General features: G+C 34.6%; 2 protein-coding genes across 4 annotated transcripts in view; one reads left to right on the forward strand and one right to left on the reverse strand.

Moving 5' to 3' along the window:
* Positions 1 to 19,057, forward strand: part of LOC135320670 (actin-related protein 3B-like) — an 876,522-nt gene that overhangs the window by 738,478 nt on the left and 118,987 nt on the right.
* Positions 1,664 to 19,057, reverse strand: part of LOC135320668 (putative N-acetylated-alpha-linked acidic dipeptidase) — a 498,181-nt gene continuing 480,787 nt past the window's right edge. The window contains exons 2-10 of one of the 4 annotated variants that reach the window (XM_064483792.1): positions 18,730 to 18,796; positions 17,857 to 17,920; positions 16,442 to 16,509; positions 14,350 to 14,481; positions 12,865 to 12,972; positions 10,867 to 10,981; positions 10,424 to 10,486; positions 8,113 to 8,197; positions 1,664 to 2,066 (exon numbers count right to left, since the gene is read on the reverse strand). In XM_064483792.1, the coding sequence (XP_064339862.1) occupies positions 14,434 to 14,481; positions 16,442 to 16,509; positions 17,857 to 17,920; positions 18,730 to 18,796 (247 nt within the window). In that variant the 3' untranslated portion in view covers positions 1,664 to 2,066; positions 8,113 to 8,197; positions 10,424 to 10,486; ... (1 more) ...; positions 12,865 to 12,972; positions 14,350 to 14,433. Of the gene's footprint in view, positions 2,067 to 7,622; positions 8,198 to 10,423; positions 10,487 to 10,866; positions 10,982 to 12,864; positions 12,973 to 14,276; positions 14,318 to 14,349; positions 14,482 to 16,441; positions 16,510 to 17,856; positions 17,921 to 18,729; positions 18,797 to 19,057 lie in introns of those variants that run through there. The other 3 variants (XR_010379921.1, XM_064483791.1, XR_010379922.1) reach the window with 3 other exon arrangements.

The following is a 19,057-nucleotide window of genomic DNA, read 5'->3' on the forward strand; positions in this document are numbered from 1 at the left end:
AGCATCCTGGCTGGGAGGGGTCATGTGTTCTACAGTGAGTTCTGAGTATCCTGCACCGCCCTCGAGGACCTGCAGGGGGCGCGCGAAGCCAGCGTGTCTTAGGTGGCGGTGTGCATGCGCAGATCGCGTAAGCAGCCAGCGTCTTCCCTGGGGGCGGAGCTTGTTTTCCTCAGGACTGAGCGGGCGGCGCCATGGAGGATCCAGGACAGCGCTGCCTGCGTGTCCGCGGGAGGAGGACGCTCCCCGACCGCTGTCTGAAGTTACGCCGGTTTCCCACTGCCTGCGCCCGCTTCCTGCCGGGGTGTTTGTGGACCTGACCGAGCTGGGGCCCCGGCCGGCTGGGCAGGAGGGGACGGGTGCGCCGGCGGGCCCGCTTCGACTATTCTCGCCCGCAGGGAGCAGGTGAGTGTCCGCGTCCCTGGTCCTCACCGCCCGGGTCCCCCTCCCCCGTGTGAACAGGGGTGTGTACACCGGGCGGGTCAGGAGCAGGGACGCAGGTGTAATGGGAAAGGGGCTGAGAAAGTACTGAAAGAGTTAAAGAGAAGTGTGTAAATCACATTATGTTAATTTTTATATTTTAAGTGTGTCAAAGTCAGACTTTATCGTGCTTTTACTTTCTTGTCTTTAAAGGCATGCAATCATTTATTTTATACTTAAAATATGCTTCTCAGCTTATCTCGTTTTCAAGTCAAAGTACTGCCATGGTTGACATTTTCTCATAATATAGTGACAATCTTCAACATGTGTGAATATAAACTCATCGAAAAAATCTTGCACCATTCCATGGTGAGTAGTCTTGTTAAAAATAATATCCGGGCCATTACTAAATTATTACAAAAATATAAATTTTTTTAATCACTTTTAGAAGTTCCACACACAGTGGTATTTTTAAAACACCAACCAGTGCATAGTGCTTAAGACCATTTAAGATGAAATATATTCAAACCTAAAACTTTAGAATACTCAAAAGGCAGGATAATGGCTGTTTTTTCATTGCAAATACATTTTTTCTTCGTAAGTGCAAAATACGAAGGTATTCAGCTAAATTTTGTATATCTTTATTCAAAAGGTGAAATTAGAATATAATCTCATTTTTTATTTTAAGGCTATATTTCCCATAAAAATTGGTATTTTTATCTGTAGGATCTTAATTGTCCATTCATTTGTTTTTTCTTTTGGTTTATTTTCTTTAACAGAGAGTGCATTTTTGTGTCTTGTTAAGAGTTTTAATTCTCCTAACTTATTCCAAGAGACTTTCTCACATTGATAGTAAATAAGGGGAGAGGCCTTATAGTAACTGTGCATCTTTTCATGTAGTCAGGATTTTTTTTTTTTTTGGATGACTTTTTTTTTACAACTGCCCCTTGGTTCACAATATTCCCATTATGACAACTCAATAAAAAATTGTAATCTATTTACACCAAGATACTTATGTCAGCACAGTGCTTTTGCTGATATGATTTTATATTAGATTATATTTTATTTGATTTACATATATACTAATACATATTTTACATATGTACACACATATATGAATATCTCCTAAATGCCATTAATTTGAATGGGGTGGTAGCTGGTAACATGTGATCTTTCTGACCATTGGTTATTCTTATGTGTGTCTAACGTACTTCTTAGAACAGATACTAGAACATCACACCTCTCATTATACAGTATTTTAAAGGTTATATTTTATTTTACTTATTTTTAAACATTTTTTATTGAGTAATAGTCATTTTACAATGTTATGACAAATTCCAGTGTAGAGCACAATTTTTCATTTATACATGAACGTACATACATTCATTGTCACTTTTTTTTTTTGCTGTGAGTTACCACAAGACATTGCATATATTTAAGATTCCACACATGAGTGATCTCATATGGTATTCCTCTTTCTCTTTCTGTTCTGCTCCACCTAGTATAACATTCTCCAGGAGCATCCATGTCTCTGCAAATGGCGTTATGTTGTCAGTTTTCGTGGCTGAATAGTATCCCATCATATAAATATCCCACATCTTTATCCAGTCATCTGTTGATGGACATTTTAGGTCGTTTCCATGTCTTAGCTGTTGTAAATAGTGTAGAGAAATCAGCTAAAAACCTTATGGGGGTTCCCTTGTAACTCACTCTGTTTTTCTCTTGTTTCCTTTAGGATCATTTCTTTATCCTTGACTCTGGCTATCTTGATTAGGATGTGCCTTGGTGTGGGTCTGTTTGGGTTCTTCCTGTTTGGGACCCTCTGAGACTCCTGTGCTTGGATATGATTCCTTCTTTAGGTTTGGGAAGTTTTCAGTCATGAGTCCTTCCCATACCTTTTCAATCCCCTTTGTTCTTTTTCCCCTTCTGGAACTCCTATTATGCATAGATTGGCACACTTTATATTACCCCATAGGTCCCGTATATTGTTTTCATTGTTTCTTATTTGTTTTTCTCTCAGCTGTTCTGATTGGGTGCTTCCTGTTGTCCTGTCTTCTAGATCACATACTTGTTCTTCTGTATTTTCTAGTCTGCTTTGCACAGCCTTTAGGTCAGCTCTCATCTCAGACAATGAGTTTACTAATTCTACTTGGTTCTTCTCTATAGTTTCTATTTCATTTTTGACATATTTTATATCCCTAAACACTATTTTTTTTAGTTCCTTCAGTACTTTGATCACTCTTTTTTTGAAACCTTGATCTAGTAGGCCATCAATGTCTATTTCCTTGATCATGCTTTCAGGGGATTTCTCATGATCTTTTAATTGGGAGTGGTTTCTCTGCTTCTTCACATTGCTCATATCTCTCTGGCACCGTGGCTTAAGGAGTATCAGTTACCTACTTAACCTGGAGATGGTGTGCCCTTAATGATTTGATCGACAGGTCTTTGTATCTTCACCCTGCTTCGCGAACTCAGCTTGCTGTTTCATAGGCCTTCTGTTGGCGCCCTCATCTGTGCTGCTCTCAGTGGCTGTTGGCTAGCAGATTGTGTCCCCTCCTAACACAAGGTCAGGAGCTGAGCTCTTACCCGGTGGGCGGGCAGGTCACTCCCCCTCCTGATGCCACAGTCAGATGCTGTGATCAGGGGGAGGCAGGTGGGCAGATCACACACCGTCCCAGCACCGTGGTCAGGTGCTGTGTTCCTGCCAGGAAGGTGGGTGGCTGCCCACCTGCTCTCTCCTCGTGCTGGTCACTCTGCTGCTCTGTGCAGCTGCCTGCTCTGCCTCGGGTAGGCGGTCTGTAGGTGGGCTCGGGGAAGACTGCGGAACAGCCCCACCTATGCTCTGTGCCAAATCTGAGCTCCTTGTTTCTCTTGGCAGCACAAGTTCTCTGAGGTGTCAGGGTAGAAAGATCCTCTCTGCCTCGGGCTATAAACAAGTCTCAGTCCTGCCTAGGAGGTTGTGGAGCCCCCACGTGCAGATTCAGGCCTCAGCCCCGCCCCCACCCAGGCACTATGCACAGGAGGAGATGGTAGCTGTGGCTGAGCCCTGCCTCTCTTCTTGCGAGATGTGCCAGTAATGGCACAGGTCTGAGGAGACAAAGGCTACAGCACCCCTCCCCCCAGGGCACATGCCTGTTTACAGTTTTGTTTACCTTCTGAGTTAAAATTTACCTAACAATGAAATGTATAAATTAGCCTTTTGAGGTTCATCCTTCAATCAGTAGTTGGTTCTTTTTTATTGTTGAGTAGTATTCCATTGTTTGAATATACTATCATTTGTTTTATCCATTCTCCTACTGATAAATACTTGGGCTTTGGATATCTTTTTTTGCAAGCAAACTTTTTTTTAAAAAATGCAAATATAGTATACATGCTTAAATGTGAACACATCTTAAGTATACAGCTCAGTGATTTTTCACAAAGTAAACACATCTATGTAACCTTCATCCAGTCAAGAAACAGGACATTGCTGTTCCACTTTGGGTTTCTTCCCAGTTACTACGGCACCCCTTTGATGGACTCACCATCCTAAATTCAGCCACCATGGATTGGTTTTTTTGCTTTTGAAATTTTTGGTCCCGTACTTTCCACTCAACATTATGTAAGATTCATCCACTAGTGTTTTCTGTAAACTAGTATATTTTTTATTGCTTTAAAGTATACAACTTGTATGCATGTGCCACCACTTATGGTTATGTATTTATTGTTGACAAGTGTTTGGGTCATTTTCTATTTGGGGGTATAACAAATAGTGATTATGAGAATTTTCTGGATGTCCTTTGGTGCTCAGATGTAGAAGTTTCTGAAGGGTACACACATGGCTTACCCTTGGTAATAGGGTGTGGGTCTGTGTGTATGTGTATGTGTGTGTGTGTACATATATACACACACACACACACATATATAACTTTCATTCAAAAAGCCTATTTCCAAAGTATTTGTAAGAATTTATATTCCCACTGGCCATGTGTAAGAGTCCCCATTGCTTGTTGCCCTCACCAATGCTTCATATCACTTAACAACTAACTATTCTAGTGGATGTCTAATGGTGTTCCAAGTGTGGTTTTAGTACGTATTTCCATTATTACTAAAGAGGTCAGCCCCTTTTCATAGCTTATGTGGATTTTTTTGTGTGTGTGTGAAGCACCTGTTCAATTATTTTGCATATTTTAATATTGAGGTTCTGCCTTTTTCTCCACTGGTTTTTGTTCTTTATATGCCCTAGATACAAGTCTTATGTTGGATATAGGTATAGCAAATATATTTTCCCACCGTGTGGCTTAGCTTTTCACTTTCTTAATGGTATCTCTTGATAAAAATAATTCTTAATTTTACTGAAGTCCAACTTAAAACTCTTCTTTTATGTTTCATGCTTTGTCCGGTTTAAGAACACTTTGCCACTTCAAAGTCATTAAAATATCTCCTACACTATTTTCTAGATGCTTTATTTTGGTGGGGGATTAGGTTATTTATTTTAATGGAGGTACTGGGAGTTGAACCCAAGACCTTATGCATGCTAAGCACACATTCCACCTGAGCTTTACCCTCCCCCAGATGCTTTGCTTTATGTTTCAAATATATTAGATTTATAACCTATCTAAAGTTACTGTTCATGTATGGTACAGGGTTTAATTCAATGCTGTTCCATTTGTCTATATGTCTAACTTTAGGTAGTTATCACATAGACTTAATATTGTTTTATAAGTCCTTTAACATTGTTCTTTAATATCATCTTGGCTATTGTTGGCCCTTCACGCTTCTCTATGTATTTAGAATCAGCTTGTCAAGTTCTACAAAAAAACAGTAACAACAATTAACTGTTGGGGATTTTGATGTGCACATATAAATCTTTGAATCAGTTGAAGGGGAACTGACATCTTTAAAATGCTGAGCCCTCCAATCCATAAAGTTGGATTACCTCCCCTATATTTATTTTTATCACTGCTGTAACAAATTATCACAAATTTTGCAGCTTAAAGCAACACAAACTTATTATTTTATGGTTCTGTAGGTCAAGTCAGGAACAGGTATCATTTGGCTAAAAATCAAGATGTCAGCAGGGCTGTATGCCCTTCTGTAGGTCAAAGGAAGAATATATTTCCTTGTCTTTTCCAGCTTCTAGAGTTCACCCACATTTCTTTACCCATGGCCCTTCCTCTATCTTCAAAGCTAACAGCTTTACAGCTTTCTAATCCTTCTTCCAAAGTCATATCTTTCTGACCACAGCTGGGAAAGATTTTCAATTTTTAAGGACTCCTGTTGTTAGACTAGGCCCATGTAGATAATCCAGGCTAATCTCCCTGTCTCAGAGTCCTTAACCTGATACATCTGCAAAATCCCCTTTGCCATGTAAAATAACATATTCACAGATTTCAGGATTAGAGCATGGATATAGGTAGGGGTCAGTGTGGTGCACTATTCTGTTTATCAAACTGTTTAACATTTGACGCTTTCTGACAAACATACAAGATAGAAGATCCTGATCATGTTTAGAATGCTTCCTCTGCAAAATATTGGGCACTGAGTTTATTTGAAAGGACTGAAAATAATATTACCACAGGAATGGTTTCCTAATTCTACTGACATCTACTTACTTTATACTTAAATACCCAAAATGGTCAGCCAGGAGTGGGATCTTGGCAAATAAAATAAAAGTATAATTCAAGCTTTTATCACTGAATTTACTAGCTAATTCTATTTTAGAAACAGACAGAAAATAAAACAATTTAGAGTAAGTCTGATTACTTATATATTAAGTGAAAATTAAGTTTTAAAAGCATGTCTGAATATGGGATAAAGTAAGCATCATAAAATGTAATGTTAATATTTAGTACCTGCAAATCTCAAACTCCCAATTTATAAACAAGTTCATACTGTATAGCACAAGGAACTATATCCAATACTGTTTTGTAGTAACTTATGGTGAAAAAGAGTATGAAAATTAATATATATATGTTCATGTATGACTGAAGCATTGTGCTGTACACCAGAAATTGACACATTGTAAACTGACTACATATATATTTGAAAGGGCTGAAAGGACTATATATACCAACAAAAAAAATTAGATTGATAACCAACAAAAAAATCTGTCAGTAATATAATGCTAGAAACACAGACACAAAAGAAAATCTCAGGCATACATCTGTTTATAGAGTCCTAGAAAAAATAGTGCCTATGCAAGTCCCTGATAAACATGAGAAAATAGGAAAGGCAATATAAAAGTTCAAAATGCTTTGCTATGTAAGAGCTGCAAGGTGACTCAGACACAAACTTAAGTGGTCAAAATGTTTATATAATTAATGATAACAAAGTAATTGAGGACATCATTTTAAATGAGATAAAAATAGCTGCTCAATTTTCATATTACTAAGCAAGTCATTTCTGTTTATAGTAGGTTTATATTATTTTTATATGTATTTATATTTTATAAAGACATCAACTTAGATCCTGGCTGATAACTGACAGTGGAGCAACTGATTGATTTAAATGGGTATCATAGACTTATCAGATTTCATATGCTTTAAATATACATTAATTATTAGCTGTCAGGAAGAGTCCAATTTTCATTTATTCTAACATAGCTGTGTCACAGGCAGGTTACTCTATTTACAATGGAGAATCATGATAGATATAAAGATATCAAGTCTTATTGATCTTCATAGGGGTGCTTTTATAAGAAAAGGAGAATAAAATAAGAAGAATCTAAAATACTATTTTTTTTATAGTGTTCTAACAGTTTTATCTTATTTTTATTTTTTTACTGAGTTATAGTCCGTTTACAATGTTGTGTCAATTTCTGGTGTACAGCACAATTTTTCAGTACTTTACGAATATACGTATATTTGTTTTCATATTTTTTCCCATGAGCTACTACAAAATTTTGAATATAATTCCCTGTGCTATACAGTATAAACTTGTTTATCTATTCTATATATACCTGTCAGTATTTACAAATCTTGAACTTCCAGTCTGTCCCTACTCACACCCTGTAAAATACTATTAAATCAACATATATTTATGAAGAACTATGAAAAATGGGAAACTATAAGTTGTTTCTTTAAATTGGAGCAAAGAGAACTACTTTAACTGGAAAATAGTTAAAATCTGGCAAGTTTTATGATTTCATGTTCACCCCTGACAGCTTTTCTTTCCTCCTTTCTCCTTCAATCTTTTTTGGACCTTCTAAAGAATTAAATTAAAAAAAAGAAAAAAAAAAGATAGAAAGAAAGAATAAAAGAAAATTAAGAAACAGATTTGCATCTAAAATAACCTCCTAACTGGAAAGATTGTATACTTTGTGAAAAATTTACAGCTGCCGACTTATGATCTATGTCTCTGTCCACACTGCCTTACTTGTTAGGAAGGGTCTTAAAAAAAAAAAAAAGGTAAAGAAAAATAGCAAATTATAATGTGTTTTACATTTTAAATTCTTTTCTATGTGTCTACAATCTGCTCTATCATGAGTTATTAAGATAAACATTATCAGCTATACTCTACTTTCCTATCATGCACATTGTGACTCTGAGAAGCATGCACGCTCTAACTTACCATCTGCAGGTGGTGTACAGGTTAATGCAGTTCTTTTGACAATATATGGTTTTGTAGTCTAGTTGTCTAACTACTACATAATGGAAAAGATGTAGAACTACTGGTACCACTGCCCTCGGTCTCTGTCATTTACCTTAAACATACCTGGAAAAGTAGATTCAAAAACTCATTGGCAAGAACATTTTTCACACTCCAGATATGATATTCCTCTAGAGTTAAGATGGCCATTCTGAAAGAGAAACAATATTTAAGAATATCTTAAATCTTCATCTTCTTATATTATTTGAATAAAATCTGTTTTATTAAACTTGCAATGGTCATTTGTCTGAAAGAAAACTAATGATTTAACGTAGATGCTATGTGTTCATCTGAAAGTAGGCCAGCAAGAATAAGTTCAAAAGTAACCAAACTCTGAAGTAGTCAGTCACAACGTGGGCAATTTATCACCAAAAATCTTCATCCTCCAGTAAGACCTGGGAAATAACTCACAGTATCTTCTGGTTCAAGGTGAAGTTTACTAACAGAACCCACAAAAGGTTCTGGTTAGAGAAAAAGGACTATTTACTAACTTTGAAAGCATCTTTCCAAACTCTCTGGATTATGCCCTTTGACCCTAACAATTTTCTAAGATCTTCTTTAAAACATCTGGCAATATTATTAGACTACTTAAGAGATTTTAAAAAACTAAATATATATAATAAATGAGTATCTATATTAACATTTCCTCAAAATAAAATTTAACATTACTTTCACAAGTTGAATAAAGCAGTATTTTTTTTTTTTTGGTGTCAAAGTGTACCAAAAATTACATTTATATACAGTAGACAATATTTCTTGGCAAGCAAAAATATAACCAAATGCTTCTTACTTCATGTTTTGAACAATCACCTTAACAATCCTAGATGAATAATAATGTTCTTAGCTTTTATTACTTAATTATATTTTTATTATCTAATGATTTATTATTTAATGATATTTAATAATTGTTATTAATGATATTCATGTATTCATTCAATATATAATACCATGTATTATAAGAAAAGATTTTAAAGCACTATGATGGTAATTATTGGCTTTCATGATGCAACTTCCATAAAAGTATATTAATACCAATGTAATGGTACAAAATAATGGGTAATACTGTCACAGTCTAGTCACCAGTGAATATGGGTAATAGGTTTGGTTGAAAGGTCCAAATTCTATTCTAAATTTTTACCATTTCATTATATGGTTACACGGAGATGGAGCAGCTAAATGATCTTTTTTTTTAATGTTCAAAAGTACAGCCATAAGAAGAAACACGGTCTTACATAAAAATAGACAGCGATGATAACCTCCATACTTATCAAACACCCAGAAAAAAGGCAATGGAAATTGTATCTCTACATAAGGTATTTCCTAACAGAAACTTTCCTATGTTTCTGTTTTCATATATACCAAATAGAAATGGCTACCTTAGTTTTGGGCAGAAAAGTAAATGAAGATGGTTATCTGAGTTGCCAAAGATCAAGCCCTGAAAAATTCATTTCTATTATTTATTTCTGTTGAGTGTCAGTTAATAAGACTATGATGATTTCTTCTGGATTTGTGATTGAAAAAAAAAGTTACTTATTTTTCTAAGCCTGTATAAGACCACTATGGTCTACATCCTACCATCTGCTACTTGGTACATGTCAACATTTGAATACAAAGGGTCAAATTAACTCATATGTGTCTCACATATATGGATTATCTTCAGTTTCACAGGGATACATAGACATTAAGGCAAACCTATTATAATATCTTTAATAAATGTTGTGAAACTAAAAAAAATTCAAGGCTTTATTCTTTGTAAAGTACATGCTTGTTTCTGCTATTATACACTTATTCTGGCTGCTATTAAAAAACTTAGAGCAGACCCTCACCAATATTATTGAAAAAAAAAATTTTAAAACTATATACACCACCCAGATTGAGATAAAAAATAATTTCCATCATCCCAGATATCCTATGGTCCTTCCCAGTTAAATGACGCATCTCCAAAATCACTATTGTAACAATTATTAACATGAGTTGTCTCTGTTCTAGAACTTCATATAAATTGAATTGTACAATGTGTTCTTTTATTCTGTGGCTTCTTTTGCTCAATATAAGCTTTGTTTTACTATAATGTATTAAAATGGGAGAAGTAAAGATTATAAACTACAGATGTCAAGGGCTGTCTCTACTTAATTTTTATAAAATGCCTAGCTTATAAAATATAATGTTTTTATGTAAATAACACTTAATGGAGTTCTTTAAAGGTGGAATGGGCTTTCCTTAGGGACAACTTGGAGGTATTGTAACCACAGGTCCAAATAAGCATTTAGCAGGGATGATGTAGAAGAGATTCAAGTATGTATACGTAAGGTATGTATAGCAATTCAGAATATAATGTATTTTTAGAAAAGAATAAATTAGTCTCTGCTAGACTCACCTTTGTGGTGTCATGTGCATTCTATGTGTCTTCTACAATGTTGGATACATCCACATGTAATTCCTTTAAAACCAGAAACCCAAATCAGTAGTTAGGATAGAGAAGGTATCATTTTTATTAGCCAGTAGCTGAAGTATAAAGTATTTTCGGTCAACTTTTTTTTTCTTTTTTTAATTACAGAAATAGATTGCTTGTTTGCCTTAAAAATTTATGACAATTTTCCAGTGGTTTCATTTTTTTAATATAATACATTCAGCTTATTAAATTTTCTAAGGCAAATTCTCTTCCCAATTTTGCATCTTTGGCTATGAATATTTTGAGTAGCATAATATAGAACCTAGAAGTAGTAAGAAATCTTTTTCTCAACCTGTTTTAAAAAATTCTTCACTCTATGTTCCTGTTGGAAGTTTACATTCAAGAAGATGTATACAATCAGACTTTACCAGGGTATCATCGGTGCAGTTGTCCTTCCAGACCTCTAAATGTGCAACCACGTGTCTCTCAGTTCAACCCTAGAGAGAACTCCATCACCGTCAACATCAAATACCTTGAAGCAAACTAAAGAAAAGAAACTCTTATGGAGGGAAATTACTTTCATATTCTGAAGTACAATACATTTTATTACAAGCCGCCCTAGTAAAATTACTTAGTTCCTCAAACAATTACATTCTGGATTAAGTTCTTATTTGGAGGAGATTGTGTCATTAAAGTCCTTTGAACTTGTAGGAATTCCTGTACACTTCACAAGTCTCTCTCCTTATATCATTAGCCAGCTTAGAGAACTCTATCCTTCACCTAAATCTAAAGTTAAATTTCTTGCAAACTGAAAAAGAAGGGCCAAGTTACTATACAATATCTCACAGATTTTGAGAAGGTAATTCAAGCTTTTAAATTAATTTCTAATATTTAAAACTGATCACTTCAGAGTTGATTCTTACAATGTTGAAAATATTCCATCTACATTAAGAATCAACAAAAAGCTGGTACAGTCAGCCCCCTGTATCCATTGGTTCTGCATTCACAGGTATAAACAATAGATCAAAAATTATATATATATATATATATATATATATATATATAAATTTTCCCAGAAAGTTCTCAAAAGCAAAACTTGAATTTCCTATTCACTGACAACTATTTACATATCATTTACATTGTATTTACAAATAATTACATTGTATTACGTATTACAAGTAACCTAGAGATGATTGAAAGTATACAGGAGGATGTGCATAGGTTATATGCAAACACTATGCCATTTTACATAAGGACTTGAGCATCCATGGATTTGGTATCTGAGGGGGTCTCAGAACCAATCCTCAGCAGATAATGAGAGATGACTGTATAAAGATTTTGCCTCTCCAGTGTAATTAATGTGCACCCAATATTTTTGCCTAAGAACAATCTCAAATCTTCAATGAAGTTTATATACAACAAGCTAAAAATCCGAAATATCAGCACTTTGCTAATTAACATCAATATCAGCAAAATTGCTAGTTAGTCTAGTTGGTTAACTTCCACTAGTCCACTGGCAAAAAATAAATTAAAAAAAAATTTAAGACAATAATTAACCTCAACTGAGAAACAAAGACTTCAGCCTCTTTAATACCAGAACTTTAATGTGAACAAATAATCTATCACAAAGCCAGGTTAGAATAATGGTATACTATCAGGGAAGATAAAAGAAATATAAATTTTTAAGATTAAATAATTATCTACTTCACACACCCGTGTGTGTAATAATTATGTATTAATTATGCTATTAAATTAACTGAGTACATCACAGTACAACATTACTAAAGAATATTGAACTAATAAGTATCATACCCAAAATACGCAGTATTTGTGAAGCTGTATTTTAGAAATATGCAGAGATAATGACCCTAGTGAATATATAAGAATTAGGTTCCAATTAAATGTAAACTGCTGCATTTTCCTAACCAAATATGGTTAAGATTTATTAATGTAATATGCTTATAAATTACGCTATAATATTTTAGCTAGGTTTAAAAGATAAATTTAGCATTTAATAAAATTGTTTTATCATAAATTTAATTTTGCTAATATCAATATACACAGTGCTAGAAAATAAGTTGGAATTCAAGTTAAGCAAGACAAATTTTCTATATAGACTACCAGAAAATATTTTCTATATGCTTAACATTTTCAAACACATCATGAATGATGTAGTTCATTTATCATGAATTGTACATTCATCTGGAAAATCAACCATTATTAATAACAAAGATCTTAAATTACTCCACAGTAAAAAAGAATAGATGATTGAACCTTTACGCTGACCTCAGTAAAACCTCAGCAAGAGATTGCTATTTGCCAAAGAGATGAAAATTCAAGCCTTAATCAGATGATTTTTTACATGAATGGATGCTAATTTTTTTCTCTGTATAGCTTCCAAATTTTGTGATGTTTAACACACTTACATTTCTGTCTTTCAGCCAGAGGTCCTCTGCAACAAGCTGATAACCCACAGGATATCTCCTTAAAATCTATGTGGCTGTCATGATTTTCACCAAAAGCATTAAATAAACCTGTAAAATAGGAACACAGAATAAATCACAGCAAACAAACTTCCTGTTAATAATGACATGCTTATGAAAGGAGGCATGACTCGCATAAACTGACTTAGTTTTTAAAAGTTATCAGTAGTTTCCACTGTCTTAGGAAGTTTTTTTTTTTCCCCCTGGAATAATTATAACCAAAATTTAACTTCCTAGAAGAAAATACTATCATTTAGTGTTTGGTTTTGTCTGCCTACCTGTCTCTATCTTATATTAATTCCAAAAGTCAAAAGTGATTGTAGAATGTAAAAAATTAAAATATATTTTAAAAATTTAACTGGAAAAAAGTCAGAGACCACAATTATCCTAATTTGGAAAGACTAAGAAGAAAAAAGAAAAAAGAAGAAGAAAAGTTGAACTCTATCAAAGATATACTGTGTTGTTATTAACAAGCTTCATACAACTCCTTCATGAAGCAAAGAAAACTAACACACTATATTATAAGAGAAAGAAATTCTGTACTGCAGTCTTCATTGTACCACTTAATCTGTATAAATAAAATATATTAAATTTCAGAAATAAAGGGTAATTTATAATCTAATCTTGTGGTTTTTAAACTTTTCATAAAAAATAAATAGAACCATTTTGTTTTCAAATGAAATGATTTCTCAATCTCTAATTCTAAAAAGGTAAAAACATAACTGCACTGCTGAAGTGGAAGCCCTGTCTGTTCTAGCTCCCCTAACAAATATTACTAAAACACACTAGAAACCTGAAGAATACAGACTGTCTATTTCAAGAATCTAATTCTGTGCCCTCAAAGAGCAGAAAATTGAAGCTAAGAAGTAGTTAAATGACTTGCTAAAAGTAAGAAATTTTTTTAAAAAGGTCTGAATCAGAAGCAGAACCCAAGCTTTCAGATTTCAAATACAGTTTTTGTGATTATCAGCCACAACTACTCCTTGTAAACCTCATTTAATATATATATATATATATATATATATATATATATATATATAGTAGTGAAAAGTTTAGAGCTAAGTGGGGACCTTAGAGATGGTCTAGTCCAGTGGTTTCTTAATTTTTTAAGGGTGGGGGAAGGATACAGCAGTGGAACCTTCTTCTATATAAAAGAAATACAATAGACACTACTCAGCTGAGGAAGAGGTGAGGTCACGTGTGGAAGCTAGAGCTTTGCCTATTCAGTGTCCACCACCCTGACCTTGCACCAGATGCTGAGGCACCGCACTGGAGCACAGTTTCATAATGATTGTCTTGGTCAAACTGATTTTATATATGAGAATATTCAGGTGCAGAAAGGTAAACCGAATTACACAAGGCTCCAAAGGTGGAACAAGGCTCACATGTTTACCAAAGGACATTTGTAGAAAATAGAAGGATTCCCACCTTCACTCAGAGATGGACAAATTGGTGGTGAAGCCAATGGGCCAAATGTCTCTAAGTCAAATCATCCAGTTCGGGATTGAGCCCTCAGCAACCAACAGCATTTCTCCAGATGAATGATGTCTGATTCCTCCACTGACAATCAAATCAAAAAAGATTATAAAATCTCACTCTTCTCTTCTGGACAATTAATTAGTTCATCCTGATAATGTAACTTCTAAAGATACATTTTAATTTCCCAGTTAAACTGTTAAAAAACTACCTAAAACAAAAACTCTGAAAGACAAATATATTGTATCTAATACAAGTGGCATGCAAATTAAATTCAAATTAACATAAAAGAGGCTTTAAAATTGGAAAAAAATTTGCAATTTCCCATTAAGCAGGCTGTTTAATTCCAACATGTAAAATAATAAACTAAGATATTTATTTTTTGCTTCCCACACTTTTATCTGTATTCACTTTGGTGATTTTAATCTCTATCTTGGATTTGAAAATTCTTCATCATAGTCTCTCCTGGCTACACAGGTAACACACTAATAGCAGAATCTCTGTTTGATTTATCCTGTCATTATGGTAACCACTTACACATTTAATACTTATTAAATAAATGTACAAAGGGGATAGACCTAAGCTTCTCCTTCTTGGTCCTAAAATTCTTACTACCCCTCCTATAAAGGCAGGAGCCTCCTCTGTAGGACAGAGTGTAAATGTATCTCCTGAGAAGGATTCCCCAACAAGGGCTGTCTTTACAGCGTGCTTTTAGATAAGATGTTTTTATGGGACATTTCAATAAAAGGATCAAGGACCTAAGCTTCCCAGTATGGTGGGAGTTGTGATGGGCATGGGAGGATGCTCACTTGGGATGAGATGTTAAAGACACTAACAGTGAAAAGGACAGGGCAAGATGAAGGGCAATTGGGAAACAGGACCACAGAGATGTGACAGATACTTCCCACTGTCATCTAAGTGATACCTACTTGAAAGAAATATTTCTACAGTTAAATTCTATAATGGGGGGTTATTTAAATGAAGCACACATATTCTCAAAGAGTAGATCACATAACCTTTAGAGATTCAGAGTGCATTAGCATTTTCAGAGTACTTTTTACATCAATAACTAGTATTTATAAATTCCTGTGCGCTAAATAAGTATGTGGAATTATTTCCATTTTGCTTTTAGACTTACTACAGCTTAACCTATTCACTGCACTGATACAGAGTAATTTTTCTAATGAATAAAAATGATAATGTACAAACTTGTTAAAGATTCTTTAATTTCTCCATCACCAGATTTATGAACATTTAGGCCTATGTGTCAGGCCCCGTTTCTTACCAGCTTTTTCACCAACACCTTACATTTAGGTTATATTGCATTACCCAGAGGTCAGGAAATGTTCTTTCACACATCCATGTCTTTATTAGCTCTTGTATCCTCTGAGGAGAAACCTTCTCCCCACTTTCACATCCTTCCATTTTACAGCCTAACCACTAATCCTTCTGTAAACACCTTCTAATGCTTTCCAACCTCACCAGCTACCCCAGGGTCTTAGCTTCTCTCTTCCGCAATTGTCCTCCACTGTATATAGTATCCAATATTCAAGTGAAGTATGAGTCCTCATTTACAGGTCTGTGGCCTCTCTAGATTACAAAGTATTTGGATTCAGTAACCTTGTCCTTTTATCACTGTTGCTGCTAGAATTCATTTCATAGGACCTGATGCATAGTAACCACACAATAAATACTTGCTGAATGAATGAATGAATGAATAGCCAAGGCAATCTTCACAGCCAAGGCTTCCCCATCCCAGCTCAGTATTCTTTCTGTTACATCAAAGAGACTCTGCCCCATGAAACAACAGACCCTGCACATTTTAACAAATGTATACAATTATTAGGAACTATTATTAGAACAGAGACTAGCACTACTGTTCTCATAGTTATGTCACATAAGAAGTATATTAAAGCTCGTTCTGATTTGTTATTTATACAAATCAGCTATGTCTGTCACCAGTTTAAATATTAGTAATTTAGAAAACAAAAGTTATTGACTTATCTACTCATCAGAAAACATTATGACAGATCTATTTACATACCTCTTTTGTCAGTTTATATACCAACTGGAAAAGAAGAGGTGTACAGTCAACTCTGAGGGTATAATTGCCTGCAAAATAAATAAGAGAGTATTTTAATACCTCCAAATGGACTTCAAACCTGTATTTAATTCTAACTTTATTTTCTAATTATAAACAAGATATAACAGATTTCAAATTGAAGGCATCATTCCTGGAGAATTAAAAATAGGGTGGACCCTACAGATTATCATATTCAGTGAAGTATGTCAGACAGAGAAAGGCAAATATCAAATTATATCACTTATATGTGGAATGTAAACAAACAAAAAAATGATACAAATGAACTTATTTACAAACCAGAAATAGATTCACGACATAGAAAAGAAACTATGGTTACCCAAGGAGAAAGGGGGAAGGGAAGAGAGATGTTAGGTGTTCAGGACTAACAGATATACACTATTATATATGAAACAGATAAACAACAAGGACCTACTGTATAGCACAGGGAATTATATTCAGTATCTTATTATAACCTATAATGGAAAAGAATCTAAAAATGTATATGTATATGTATATGTATATGTATATGTATATGTATATAACTGTGTAACTTTGCTGTACACCTGAAACTAATATTATAAATCAAATGTACTTCAGTAAAAACAAATAAATAAGATTTTAGAATAGATAGATAGGTAGGTAGATAAATAGACAGACAGACAAACAGTCTGGCTCAAACTAAAACACAAGGTGGAAATAACTCTTCAGGAGCCAGAGAGGCTGCAGCACACACTCGGGATAGGAGACTGCAGAGGCGGACTCTGCTGCTAAGGCCGCAGCTCCTGCAGTAACAGTAAGGGCCATTGCTCATTACGGCAGCAGTACCTAGGGGTCTTTGGCAAAGGAAGTGGTAAGGCCATAAGGTTCATGTTTTTATTCATTCATTCAATTCAATATCAAGACTTTAGACTAGAGCATGTCAGTAACTAACATGTGTCCTGTGACACTTACCTAGAAATAACCATAATATGATGAAAGCCTACAGATGCACGAGCCACATGTCAGGGTCAAAAGGAAGTCTGTAGTGGGTGCTTATTTCAGAGTTGGTCCAATACATACAGGAACTATTTCTGTATGAAATATTTTACCCCAACTTTTAAAAATAGCTCCACAGGAAGAATGTCAAAAGTACTAAAGTTTTAAGTAGTAATCCAAGATAGGCAAATGGTAAATATTCTAAAGAAATTAGGATCAATAGCTTAGTTATGAATCATATTGATTCATTTGAATCATAATAATGTTCTCTCTGGTAAAATGGAGAAATGGAGGTATTATTGAGGCATCTCATAGAAAGAGGATAATCCTAGTTTATGAGTTGGAGTTGATAGACTTAAATACTGGTATACTATTTAATGACAATCTGAAATAAAATTTACCTTCTGTGTATGAGTCTGCATTGATATATGCAACCTCTCTCTCCTGGAGTGTTTTCACATTCTCCTGTAGTTGAAGCAAAGCAGTCACTTAACTCACAGCATTTACAATTGTGGAAATACAAGCAAAACAAACAAATTAATTTAGTAAAAGAGTGGTTTGCAGATACCATTATAAACCAAACGCCTATGCCTTTGACCATAATTTTAAGAAAATGCTATTAACTGCTTCATAATATTAATGCAATTAAAACAAGAAAGAAAAATATTAGTGATGCTGTAGCCACTTTTCATAGCAACAGCACGGAGACCCAGAGGAAAACTGCCCCTGATCCCCTGCACCATAATATGAAGGGGGAAGGCTCGGAGATGCTCAGCCTCACCCTGGATCTACTGGAAGAGAACTGCTCAAATTAAGGCCTGGAAATCTGTACTTTTAAAAGGTGTCCCTGGCAATCCTTACAGACATTAAAGTATGAGATCCCTTGACATTGGGGATCCAAGTAACTTTACCATATTAAAAGTGAGGAAGTTGGAAATTTGATTTATCAAGAATTTTTTGAAAGAGAAGATATTGATGAAAAAGAAAAAGAAAGGAGGGGAGGATAGAGAAAAAACTAGAGGGAGAGAAGAGTGGCTATTAGGACAAAGACAAGACATTTCTCTCTCACACATACATGCACACACGCACACACATTCTAGAAAAATACAGCAGAAGAAGACTAATGCCATCACACACATGGGAATATGCAGAGAGAACTCTTTTCTTCTCTCTGTTTCTCTCTCTCTCTCTCTCTAGCTTGCTACCTTATAAGAGCAGTTACAGTAAAAACATTTAAAGCTGTGAGTGGTCATCCCACAAATGAGAATTCTCACCTCTGCACTTGGCCACACGGGATAGATGACAGCTGATTCTGCTGCAGAGTTTCCATTATGAACAGAGCTACAATAGAAATAAAAAAGATTCCTTAACTATATGTAAAGGTAAATGTGCTGCTGAATATGATCAAGAAGCTAGTAGAAAATGGGAAACAATATTCAAATTGTCTTTTAACTCACATGAATTTAAATTAATGCAAGGCATATTATCTTGTATCTTGGATTTATTTTATCTGTATTCTAAGCTGCTTAAATTATAGAAAGACACATGTATTTCTATATACATGTATTCACAAGAAATTACATATTTCTAAAAGTAAATGAC

Source organism: Camelus dromedarius, unplaced genomic scaffold (genome assembly GCF_036321535.1).
Source record: "Camelus dromedarius isolate mCamDro1 unplaced genomic scaffold, mCamDro1.pat HAP1_SCAFFOLD_114, whole genome shotgun sequence".
In the NCBI taxonomy this organism is placed as follows: domain Eukaryota; kingdom Metazoa; phylum Chordata; class Mammalia; order Artiodactyla; family Camelidae; genus Camelus; species Camelus dromedarius.